Below are 12660 nucleotides of genomic sequence, written 5' to 3'. Positions count from 1 at the left end.
ACACTTTTCTGCATATGTCACTCTGTCAAGTCCTAGAAACTTCCTTATAATTCTGGTGGTTCACTTTTAATTTCATAAAGCTTCCATCTTCTTGTGCCTTGACTAGTGTCTCCTGTCCCTCATCTGTGTGATTTTTCTTTTACTTCATCTTCTGTGTTTTCAGAGTAGTCTCTTCCAACCACTTACTTGCTTAAAACTATTTGAAGGTTTTCTTTTAGTATGGAAATCTATGCCCCCAGGAATGCCATATCTGGCATCTCCTACAATCCTCCTCTACATCCCTACCTGAGATATATTGGATTGCTTATGGTTTCTGAATACAGCATGTCTCTAGCCTCACGCCATTCAACAGAAATATAATATAAAAAATAAATTGTTTAAAAAAAATTTTAAACGCTTGTAGTTGTAGATGGACAGCATACCTTAGTTTGTTTATTTATTTTTATGTGGTTCTGAAGATCAAACCCAGTCAATGCCTCACACGTGCCAGGAAAGTGCTCTAACACTGAGCTACAACCCCAGACCCTAGTAGAATTATTTTTAATGTCTAACCTATCCAAAATATTATTTCAATAGGTAATAAGATATATAATATATATACTTTTAAAATATAAAATACTAATAAGGTATTCTACTTTTTTTGTTATTGTTTCAGGTCTTCTAATTTCAGTCCATATTTTACACCCACAGCACGTCTGTGTCCGAACTATCCTTGCTTGAAATGCTCAATATGTGTGACTGGTGTTACTGTGTTGAGTGCTATAGTTCTGGGTCTTGGTCAGCACTGTTTAGTCTTGATTATTCCCAGGACTCATCTTGAACATTATTAATTCTTCCTACTATCTATCCAGTGAGAATGAGGTCTAAGTTACATTTGTTATTCTAACTTTAAAAAAAAAAAAAAATTGAATCTCCCAAACTCCCAAAGGTTCAATTTGTGTTGTGGCCAGCATCAGGTATACACTAGGTGCTCCTAGTTCAGCAGAGGGAAAATTAGACCACCAAGCCTGTTAGAAATGTTTTATATGTATAATAAATTAGTAGAGGGTAGAGTTCTGAAATGTCTTCCTTTAAGCAGCACATTGGCACTTTTTAATATGTATCCAAGAATTATATTTATATCTTGGTCATTTTAAAACTAACAAGTAAGTGACTTGCAGATAGTCACAGAAATTATGTTTTTAAAGGAAGTTTTAATAATGCAGTTTGAAGTTTAACTGATTTTTGAGGATTGCTGTTATATTGGAGAATTGATTTTTTTTAAGTATATTTAAGTACATTTTTAGGGTTAATAATATATAGTATTTATTATTTTTAGAACTCACTGAAAGCTCTTAAGTGAAATAATGTTTGAGTATGGCTTGTAAGGGACTAAAAGTTTCACATAGCAAAAAGTATCTTAAGATTCTTGGTTGTGGCAGATTATTCTTGAAGGCTAAGTTTTTAAAACATGAAGTAGAACTTAGAACATGCATGTAACATTATTTTTATGCTATATGTGTCTGCATTCCAGTTGATCTCCATACTTCTTTTGCCCTTCTATGCTGAAAATATTTCTCATGACCATTTCTTGGCCAAACATGTAAATTGCCCTCTAAATTTTTCTTGGAGGGATACCTGGGATTGTCCTAAAATTAATTGTCATGTAAGTATTTATTTCTTTTTGGATATATGGAATTATCCAAAAGCACTATTTCACATTTGTAGGATGCTGATAAGAATATTGAGGAAAAGTAACTTTGGAGAATCCTATGTGAAAGAGATTTCTTTTTTCTGGGACTTCCTGACTCTTCCATATATACATTTGTTATCAAAAGAGTAGAGAGGCATAAGAATATCATTGTTTTCCAACAGCCATGGAACCAACCGATTTGCTTTAATTGTTTTTACTTTTGCAAATACTCATGGATTTTATCTCCTGGAATGGCTCTAAACAATTGACAACACACTATGCTGAGTGAAATACTGAATATGCATATGCTAAATTTCTTTTTGTTTCCTGTACAGAAGATCAAATGAAATCTCTCGTCTGTTCAGATATCCTTGGAAACCTGAACAGCAAAGTGTTCAGAAGTCAAATATATTCATTCATTTATGCTGTACATACTTAATGAGCAGACATGTATGCAAGATAGGTATCACTATGCCAGGCCTTTATTTGGTAATAAAATGGGGGGGGGAATATTAACTTTTATATATATATATATGAGAGAGATACAGAAAACATGAGTTCCACATTCAGAGCAGTAGAGTGAAAATGGAACTTTTTAAATCTTCAGAATATACACTATGATAGGTTAAGCATTTAAGACTTGAAATCTTTCTGTTACTGCAACAAAACATTGTCTGCTGAGAAATATAGCTGCTCTTAATGTCATTGTTTTTCCCCCAGATCTATAGTAGCCTATTGAAATCAAATTCAAAATTCCCACATGGTATTCATGATTGCATTCTTTCTGTATAGTCTCTCCTCAGTATCTCTCTGTCGCTATATCTTCAGTCAAGAATACCCTATATACACTTAAATAATGACTGTGTTCAAGCTCAACCACATACTCCCACCCCCTACCCCACCATGTAGGCTCCAGTAGAGGATAAAAGTTCAAATCTGGGAAATGTATGAAGGAGTCTAGAAAATGGGAAAGTTTTGCCAGATCTGATGGACTGAAAGGATGAGAATGAATTGAGTTTGCTGATGAAAAGTCAGCTCTTGAAGTCCAGGCTGGATCAGGAAGAAAAGGAAAAAGAGCAGATAAGCTGCAAGAGAAAGTTAAAGGAACCAATAATTTATTTTGAAGGAACAGAACCTTTTTATGTTACTTCATTTGTTATAAAGAAAATAGAAATTATTGAGTATTGAAAAGAAATTGATTTAGAGTCAGTTTGCCTGGGTGTCATCCCAGCTTTTCTGCTTTCTAGCTGTGTGACCAAGGGCAAACATTATACTTTCTCTAAGCCTTGGTTTACTAATCTGTCAGTTGGGTATAATAATAGTATTTACCTCTTCTAGTTCTTTGATTAGAATAGGTAATCTGTATAAACGACATGTAAAGTGTATTTGCTACTGTTTATGTATTTACTACAAGTAAGAAACACTCAAATGGTTACTGGAATCACCAGTCATTATTGTTCCTATCCCTTAGGAAGTTTGGGGGAATGAAGTCTGTTTTCTTTGATATAGAAAGCAGATGGTATTTGCTTATATATACTCTCTGCTCTTAAACTAAGCTCCTTAAAACCATGTTGATCTGACCACCAACATCCCTGGCACAAAGTATAGTATCATAGAGAGTGCTAGAAGCAAATAGGACCTGGGTTTGAATCCTAATTCACTACTTCTTAAGGGTGACATTGGGAAATTATATAATCTTACTTCCTGCGTTCTTTATCATAAAGTAGGAATAATAATAATAACCTGCTTTTTAGGGAGTCGTGAAATGAATATCAGTCAATACATTATAAGCATTACCAAACCTATTTCCAGACTCGTTCTTCTGGCTTTGTTTTATTACTCTGGTATCACTTGTATGAATGACTTAGTCTTCTTACTTCTTCTCTTGGTTTTCTTACTTAGAAGTCTTATAGTGTTATAACATCTCCTATCCTGGCCAGGTGTAGTGGCACATGCCTGTAATCCCACCGGCTTGGAAGGCTAAGACAGGAAGATCGAGAGTTCAAAGCTGGCCTCAGCAAAAGCGAGATGCTAAGCAACTCAGTGAGAAGACACTGTCTGTAAATAAAATACAAATAGGTGGCAGTAGCACATGGGAAGATGAACTCTCCCTGTTTTGTTTACCCCTTTTCTTTGGCTGTATTTGATTACAGTATAAGATGTTCTTTTTTTTTTTAAAGAGAGAAAGAGAATTTTTTAATTTTTTTTTTTTTTTTTTAGTTTTCGGCGGACACAACATTTTTATTTGTATGTGGTGCTGAGGATCAAGCCCAGCGCCCGCGCGCATGCCAGGCGAGCACGCTACCCCTTGAGCCACATCCCCGTGTGTGTGTGTGTGTGTGTGTGTGTGTGTGTGTGTGTTTAATAATATTCCTACGCTTTACAATGGGAATAGCTGATATTTTTATTTGGTGGTAAAAAGGGGTGAGGTTTGTCCTCTGAAATACCGTTAGTAATGGCAATCTCTTTTGAAAAACGTTCAGTGATCTTGCTACTCTGTTAGGTTTGCCTAATCATTTTAGAAAGTGCCATCTGCTTGTTACAATTTAAAAGATTTTTAGTAAGAATGAAAAATTTAGGTTAAAAATGAAGTTGTACAGTAATGTACATAAAATGAAAATGTGCTGCAAAAGTGACATTATATTAAAATCTCCTAAAAACATAAAGTTTGACATTTAGAATAACTAAAATTATTTTTCTTCTTCAGCTTCCAGCTGATCTTACCAAGATGCACCTCACAGACAACCCTCATCCACAGGTGACTCATGTGTCTTCTAGTCAGTCTGGTTGTAGCATTGCCAGTGATTCTGGGAGCAGCAGTTTATCTGATATCTATCAGGTAATATCTTAGGATTATGTGCTGTGCATATAGCGTTTTTATTCTGCAAAATACTCTGTGCATATGCCTTAGATGGTCATATATCTTTTAATTAGAATATGAAATTCAAGCATAAGGTCTTTGCAAAAGTATGTTTTATATTCTGTTTCAAATTCATAAGTCTAATTAAGAAGATGATCTATATTTTGAGAAGGATTTAGTACAGGTCAGTAATATATGACTGTAGCATTCTCTCTCATTTTTTTTTTTAATCCAGGCAAATCTATCTTAATATATAATGCTTTGGTTAAAAAAGAAAGTAAGAAAAGTTTTTTGAAACCCCTGAACTCAAACTTATAAAAAGGTTGATATTTAGTTGTATAAGTCTACTAACTATAAGTCATGAAGAAATTTACAGTTGTTTATGAATTGTAAAGACTATTATTATATAACATGAATTACATAGAAAATTAGTAAATTTGCAGACTTTCCTATTCTTAAAACCCCAATAGAAACTTTTAAACTTACTGAGATTTTCAGTGATTGTGTAATAGAAAGAGGGGCTCTGGAAAGACCCATAAACAGAGAGAATCCTCACAAAACCCTGCTGAGGTTAAATCCAAATTAGGTTCAAGTCAGTGCAGTGTTTCATGATCCTGATAGTGGAATGTCTGTGAGATTTTATTTAATATAAGATGTTTGGAACAGTTCTCTAGGTATGAGTTTTTATGTCCTGAAGTCCAGTGGTGGTTGATGTCATAGATTATAGAACATAAAACATAAAACACTTCTAATAAAATAAGTAGAGGATACATGGTATTCATGGTTAGTTTATTTGAAATTTCAGATGTACTATATAGGGCTGAGTAGTAGAAATTTAATGTGAGCCACATATTTAATTTTGAAATTTCTAATAACCATATAAAAAAGGAAACAAGTAAAATTTAATTTTTATAATGTATTTTATTTAGCATAGTATATCCAAATGTTATGACTTCAATATAAAATCAGTTTTAACATTATGAATTATTTTGTGTTCTTTTTTTCATGCTAAGTTTTCAGAAGACAGTTTAATGTTAACTTATAGCACATCTCAGTTCAGACTAGCCAGAGTTTAAGTGCCTAGTAATCACATGTTACTAGTGGCCACCCATAATACTGATCTGTAGAAATTAAATCACTTGTAGTCTGAAGGAAATATTTTAGACTGCACTTTTATGGAGTTACCCAGATTGAGATATTTTAGGAAAATCAGCTTTCCTCTATGGAGAGAAGTTTGTAGGCAGAAAAAGCTTGCATTTTTTGGTTTCTGTCTGGCTTTTCTCAACAAAGGTCATTTCTGTGGCCATCCACATCTTACTGTTTGCCTTTTATAGTGAACAGAAGAAAGAATTTAAAAAAAAAAAAAAAAGGTGGGGGAGACTTAGAATAATGCAATGGCTCTGGGGCCACTTACTGTGTTTGTGTAGTTGTGGGACTCAACACATTCTACCTCTCCCAAAAGAAGTATCTTGTGAAAGAATTAAGAGTCCTTGCACACACACACACACCCCAAAAAATGATAGTAGAGCTCTGGCTTCTCTAGTTTCTTGTGTTTTTCCAGGGAGGGAAACCCTGAGGAGAATTAAGTTCAAGGATGCAGCTTTAAATTACTCTCAGGATAAGTTAGTGGAAATATCTAGACCTTGCTAAGAGGCACTGTACTTTGAATTGTGGTGGTAACAAATTATAGGAACCTTGTTTCTCTGGGACATTCCATTTGTAATCTCGATTATCTTTTTGGAGCAAGGAGTCCTGGTAGTTGTGACAAAAGGGACAAAAGGACAGTATAGAGATTGAGATTCAAGGTCAGATGTAAAAGCCGGTATTTTATTTTGAGTTAGAAAATGGGCTATCTACAACTAGTATCTCTGCAAATATGCTGGAGGAGCAGTGCACTTACATTTGCATCTACAGATTACCCACCTAGCTGGCCAATCTGAGGCTGGACTGAAGTACACTTGGTAGTTTTGTTTGGACTCTTATATTTCAGGATAATGCCTATTTGTGTTACTGCCCTGCTTCCAACCTTTGATGTATCTTCTTCTTTCTCAGTAATACTTTGTGGGGTTTTTGTTGTTGTTGTTATTGTTCTTGTTCTTGTTCTTGTTTTTTTCTTTCTTTCTTTTCGTACTAAGGTTTGAACTGAACCTGGGGTTTGTTACCACAGAGCCACGTCTCCAGCCCCTTTTATGGTTTTATTTTGAGCCAAGGTATCATTCAGTTGCTTAGGGTCTAAGTTGCCGAGGCTGGCTTTGAACTTGGTATCCTCTGCCTCAGCCTCCTAAGCCACTGGGATTATAGGCATGCACCACTGAACCCAGCTTCGATTTGTCCTATAAGAGATTCGTTTTAAGATGGACATTGATAGATATCTTTGCCAGATGGCCTGCACAACAAGATGACACTTTGTCATATCCCAGAGACAGACTTTGAAAGTTATCATTGGCTCTTCTCCCTCAATCATTTCATTCATCACCAAGTCATCTTGGTTCTAATTATTATGTGTGTTTCATGTAATTAACATGTAATTTACCCTCCTTTATTACAACCTATATGAAGACAGATCACTTCCATTACCTAAGAAAGAACACTATGCCTTTTTGTCCCCCCTTCTGATCCATAACCCCCAGCAACCACCAATCTTTTTTTTTCCCCTAATAGTTTTTGTATTTTCTAGAAAGGCATATAAATGAAATCATATGGTTTTAAAAAACATGATGCAATGAAACTTTCAGATTAACCAATAAAATAAAAGTAAGTTTTAATGAATTTAGGGAGATTGAACAGGTAAAGAGAATAGAAATTAAAATTGTATAAAGAGGAACTCAGAAATTTAAAGGAGAATATTATGGTAGTGCTATTGTGACGTGTTTGAAACAAATCACAGAATCAGTCTTGAAGCAAGACATGGAACTTTTGTTTCACCAGAAGGACAGGGGGCTGCAAGCAGGTCACCCGTGTACCCCGTGACACCCTTCAGAATTTGGGCATCTCTTTTATATCCAAAGCCACAATCTACCAGTAAGTCAAAACCATACAAGATACGAAGTGGATCAGAATTCAGGGAACAGCACATTCCCCAATAAAAATGGGGACTAAAAGGAGAATACCTTACATTATATAAAAATAAAAGAAACATTTTTTAACCACTATGTGATGTTAAACAGGGTGTGCAAAGCAGGATGGCAGAGGCAGGGTTTTCTCATTGGAGAAGTGGGGATTTTGGTTTTGGTGGGGTTTTTTTGTTTTTGTTTTTTTAAAATATGAAATGGAGGCTCAGGGTAAAATGGAGTTTGTCTGGTCAAGGCACATATAGTTTGGCCCCTAACAGTGCTAAATCAAAATGCAAAAATGTAAAATCTTTAAGAGTAGCCAAAGAAAGTAAAAATTCTCAAACTGTTACACTCAGGGCAGTACTGAAAGAAATGCCATAAAAGTTAAAACAAAAACAAGCCAACATATAAAAACAGAAGGGAACAAAAAACCACTACAAATCTAAAAAATACACATGTCTATATACTTATATATATTTCTATACATAGAATGTACACTGAATTCAAGAGCATCAATTGACATCATTACCAGTGTTTTCTTACTGGTGGTAGGTTTGTGGGTAGTTTTTATTATGTTTCTTAAGCGAACATTATTATTTCTGTTTTTGACAAATCTTAAGGAGGATATAAAGAGTGTATTGTTAAAAATAAAAGTTGAAAAAATGTGAGAAAAGAGAAAGGATTAATTACTAAAGGGTAAAAGGAATTAAAAGCGAATCAGAATGATAAAATGTGCTTCTGAAAAATGCAGGATTTCTAGACCTACAATTTTTTAAAACCCTTGGATTAGGTTAGTAATATCAGTGAACCAAATTGTGTATGTTGTGTGCGTGCACATGTATTTCCAACCAGATCCTTGGGAATAAAGCAAAGAGAGGAAGAGTTAAATATCAGTACTAGTCTCTTGGTATTTCCCTTGACCTCAGACTACATTGGCAATACTTAGAAAACTGAATATACTTGATTACAAGTGTGTATTGCCAGTACCTTAAACAGCAATAGTTTAATTGTCTGGAGCACCTAACAGTAACTCTTAGCAGGAAAACTGTTTATACCATTTTATATTGCCAAATACGTGGCTAAAAATCTATGCATTTCCACTGAGCTACATCCCTAGCATCCTATTCATTTCCTTCTTCAGAGTTTTTACGTCTTATTATTTAAAAATAGAAACTCTTGGCTCTCAGAGAAAGTTATTTACCACAGTTTTGGGGGTGGGATGCAAGGAATTGTTTCAGTGAATATGTTTATAAAATCAGATTAGCTTATAACGTTTGGCTGCAAGTAGGTTAGGATGTTGGATTATTCTTGGATGAAATAGTCTATGCATTATCAGAGTTCTCTAAAAGAAATGCTTCTTTCTAGATTTCTTTTTCTCTATATCAGTCCTTTTTCTTTTTTTTTAATTTTTTATTGTTGGTTGTTCAAAACATTACAAATTTCTTGACATATCATATTCCACACTTTGATTCAAGTGGGTTATGAACTCCCACCTTCACCCCATACACAGATTGCAGAATCACATCAGTTACACATCCATTGATTTACATATTGCCATACTAGTGTCTGTTGTGCTCCGCTGCCTTTCCCATCCTCCACCATCCCCCCTCCACACCTCTCTCCTCCCCTCCCCTCCTCTCACTCTACCCCCTCCACTGTATAACCCTGACGGTCTCCTTCCATTTCCATGCAATTTCCCTTTTCTCTCCCTTTCCCTCCCACCTCTCATCCCTGTTAAATGTTAATCTTCTTCTCCTGCTCTTCGTCCCTACTCTGATCTTAGTTACTCTCCTTATATCAAAGAAGACATTTGGCATTTGTTTTTTAGGGATTGGCTAGCTTCACTTAGCATAATCTGCTCTAATGCCATCCATTTCCCTGCAAATTCTATGATTTTGTCATTTTTTAATGCAGAGTAATACTCCATTGTATATAAATGCCACATTTTTTTTATCCATTCGTCTATTGAAGGGCATCTAGGTTGGTTCCACAGTCTTGCTATTGTGAATTGTGCTGCTATGAACATCGATGTAGCAGTGTCCCTGTAGCATGCTCTTTTTAGGTCTTTAGGGAATACCAAGAAGGGGAATAGCTGGGTCAAATGGTGGCTCCATTCCCAGCTTTCCAAGGGATCTCCATACTGCTTTCCAAATTGGCTGCACCAATTTGCAGTCCCACCAGCAATGTACAAGTGTACCCTTTTCCCCACATCCTCGCCAGCACTTGTTGTTGTTTGACTTCATAATGGCTGCCAATCTTACTGGAGTGAGATGGTATCTTAGGGTGGTTTTGATTTGCATTTCTCTGACAGCTAGAGATGGTGAGCATTTTTTCATGTACTTGTTGATTGACTGTATGTCCTCCTCTGAGAAGTGTCTGTTCAGGTCCTTGGGCCATTTGTTGATTGGGTTATTTGTTCTCTTATTGTCTAATTTTTTGAATTCTTTCTATACTCTGGATATTAGGGCTCTATCTGAAGTGTGAGGAGTAAAGATTTGTTCCCAGGGTGTAGGCTCCCTATTTAACTCTCTTATTGTTTCTTTTGCTGAGAAAAAACTTTTTAGTTTGAGTAAGTCCCATTTGTTGATTCTAGTTATTAACTTTTGTGCTATGGGTGTCCTATTGAGGAATTTGGAGCCTGACCCCAGCGAATGTAGATCGTAGCCAACTTTTTCTTCTATCAGACGGCGTGTCTCTGATTTGATATCAAGCTCCTTGATCCATTTTGAATTCACTTTTGTGCATGGCGAGAGAAAGGGATTCAGTTTCATTTTGTTGCATATGGATTTCCAGTTTTCCCAGCACCATTTGTTGAAGATGCTATCCTTCCTCCATTGCATGCTTTTAGCCCCTTTATCAAATATAAGATAGTTGTAGTTTTGTGGATTGGTTTCTGTGTCCTCTATTCTGTACCATTGGTCCACCCGCCTGTTTTGGTACCAGTACCATGCTGTTTTTGTTACTATTGCTCTGTAGTATAGTTTGAAGTCTGGTATCGCTATACCGCCTGATTCACACTTCCTGCTTAGCATTGTTTTTGCTATTCTGGGTCTTTTATTTTTCCATATGAATTTCATGATTGCTTTCTCTATTTCTACAAGAAATGCCATTGGGATTTTGATTGGCATTGCATTAAACCTATAGAGAACTTTTGGTAATATCGCCATTTTGATGATGTTAGTTCTGCCTATCCATGAACAGGGTATATTTTTCCATCTTCTAAGATCTTCTTCTATTTCTCTCTTTAGGGTTCTGTAGTTTTCATTGTATAAGTCTTTTACCTCTTTTGTTAGGTTGATTCCCAAGTATTTTATTTTTTTTGAAGATATTGTGAATGGAGTGGTTGTCCTCATTTCCATTTCAGAGGATTTGTCGCTGATATACAGGAATGCCTTTGATTTATGCGTGTTGATTTTATATCCTGCCACTTTGCTGAATTCATTTATTAGCTCTAATAGTTTCTTTGTAGAGCCTTTTGGGTCTGCTAGGTATAGAATCATATCATCTGCAAATAGTGATAATTTAAGTTCTTCTTTTCCTATTTTTATGCCTTTAATTTCTTTCGTCTGTCTAATTGCTCTGGCCAGTGTTTCGAGAACTATGTTGAACAGAAGTGGAGAGAGAGGGCATCCCTGTCTTGTTCCAGATTTTAGAGGGAATGCCTTCAGTTTTTCTCCATTCAGAATGATGCTAGCCTGAGGCTTAGCATAGATTGCTTTTACAATATTGAGGTATGTTCCTGTTATTCCTAGTTTTTCTAGAGTTTTGAACATAAAGGGATGCTGTACTTTGTCGAATGCTTTTTCCGCATCTATCGAGATGATCATATGGTTCTTATTTTTAAGTCTATTGATGTGGTGAATAACATTTATTGATTTCCGTATATTGAACCAGCCTTGCATCCCAGGGATGAATCCTACTTGATCATGGTGCACAATTTTTTTGATATGTTTTTGTATCCGATTCGCCAGAATTTTATTGAGGATTTTTGCATCTAGGTTCATTAGAGATATTGGTCTGTAGTTTTCTTTCTTTGAAGTGTCTTTGTCTGGTTTAGGTATCAGGGTGATGTTGGCCTCATAGAATGAATTTGGAAGTTCTCCCTCTTTTTCTATTTCCTGAAGTAGCTTGAAAAGTATTGGTATTAGTTCTTCTTTAAAGGTTTTGTAAAATTCTGCTGTATACCCATCCGGTCCTGGGCTTTTCTTAGTTGGTAGTCTTTTGATGGTTTCTTCTATTTCCTCAATTGATATTGGTCTGTTTAGGTTGTCTATATCCTCCTGACTGAATCTGGGCAGATCATATGACTTAAGAAATTTATCTATGCCTTCACTATCTTCTAATTTATTGGAGTATAAGGATTCAAAATAGTTTTTGATTATCTTCTGTATTTCTGAAGTGTCTGTTGTGATATTGCCTTTTTCATCCCGTATGCTAGTAATTTGAGTTCTCTCTCTTCTTCTCTTCGCTAGCATGGCTAAGGGTCTGTCGATTTTGTTTATTTTTTCAAAGAACCAACTTTTAGTTTTGTCAATTTTTTCAATTGTTTCTTTTGTTTCGATTTCATTAGTTTCAGCTCTGATTTTAATTATTTCTTGCCTTCTACTTCTTTTGCTGTTGTTTTGCTCTTCTTTTTCAAGGATTTTGAGATGAAGTATGAGATCATTTATTTGTTGGTTTTTTCTTTTTTTAAGGAATGAACTCCAAGCAATGAATTTTCCTCTTAGAACTGCTTTCAGTGTGTCCCATAGATTCCGATATGTTGTGTCTGTGTTTTCATTTATCTCTAAGAATTTTTTAATTTCCTCCTTGATGTTTTCTATAACCCATTGATCATTCAGTAACCTATTGTTCATTCTCCAAGTGATGTATGCTTTTTCCTTCCTTCTTTTATCGTTGATTTTCAGTTTCATTCCATTATGATCAGATAAGATGCATGGTATTATCTCTACTCCTTTATATTGTCTAAGAGTTGCCCTGTGACATAATATATGATCTATTTTTGAGAAGGATCCATGTGCTGCTGAGAAAAAAGTGTAACTGCTTGATGTTGGGTGGTATATTCTATATATATC

At 35.3% G+C, this 12660-nt stretch overlaps 1 protein-coding gene across 9 annotated transcripts in view; it reads left to right on the top strand.

The window, feature by feature from the left end:
- LOC114080969 (rap guanine nucleotide exchange factor 6) overlaps positions 1-12660 on the top strand; it is a 223218-nt gene that overhangs the window by 116769 nt on the left and 93789 nt on the right. For 8 of the 9 annotated variants that reach the window (XM_071612047.1, XM_071612048.1, XM_071612045.1 and 5 more), the window contains one exon: positions 4380-4511. The exons of the other annotated variant lie outside the window; for it this stretch is intronic. In XM_071612047.1, coding sequence (XP_071468148.1) covers positions 4380-4511 — 132 coding nt within the window. The remainder of the gene's footprint in view (positions 1-4379; positions 4512-12660) is intronic. 9 annotated transcript variants of the gene reach the window in all.

This window comes from Marmota flaviventris, chromosome 5 (assembly GCF_047511675.1).
Source record: "Marmota flaviventris isolate mMarFla1 chromosome 5, mMarFla1.hap1, whole genome shotgun sequence".
In the NCBI taxonomy this organism is placed as follows: domain Eukaryota; kingdom Metazoa; phylum Chordata; class Mammalia; order Rodentia; family Sciuridae; genus Marmota; species Marmota flaviventris.
This window is presented reverse-complemented; position numbering and strand designations above follow the sequence as displayed.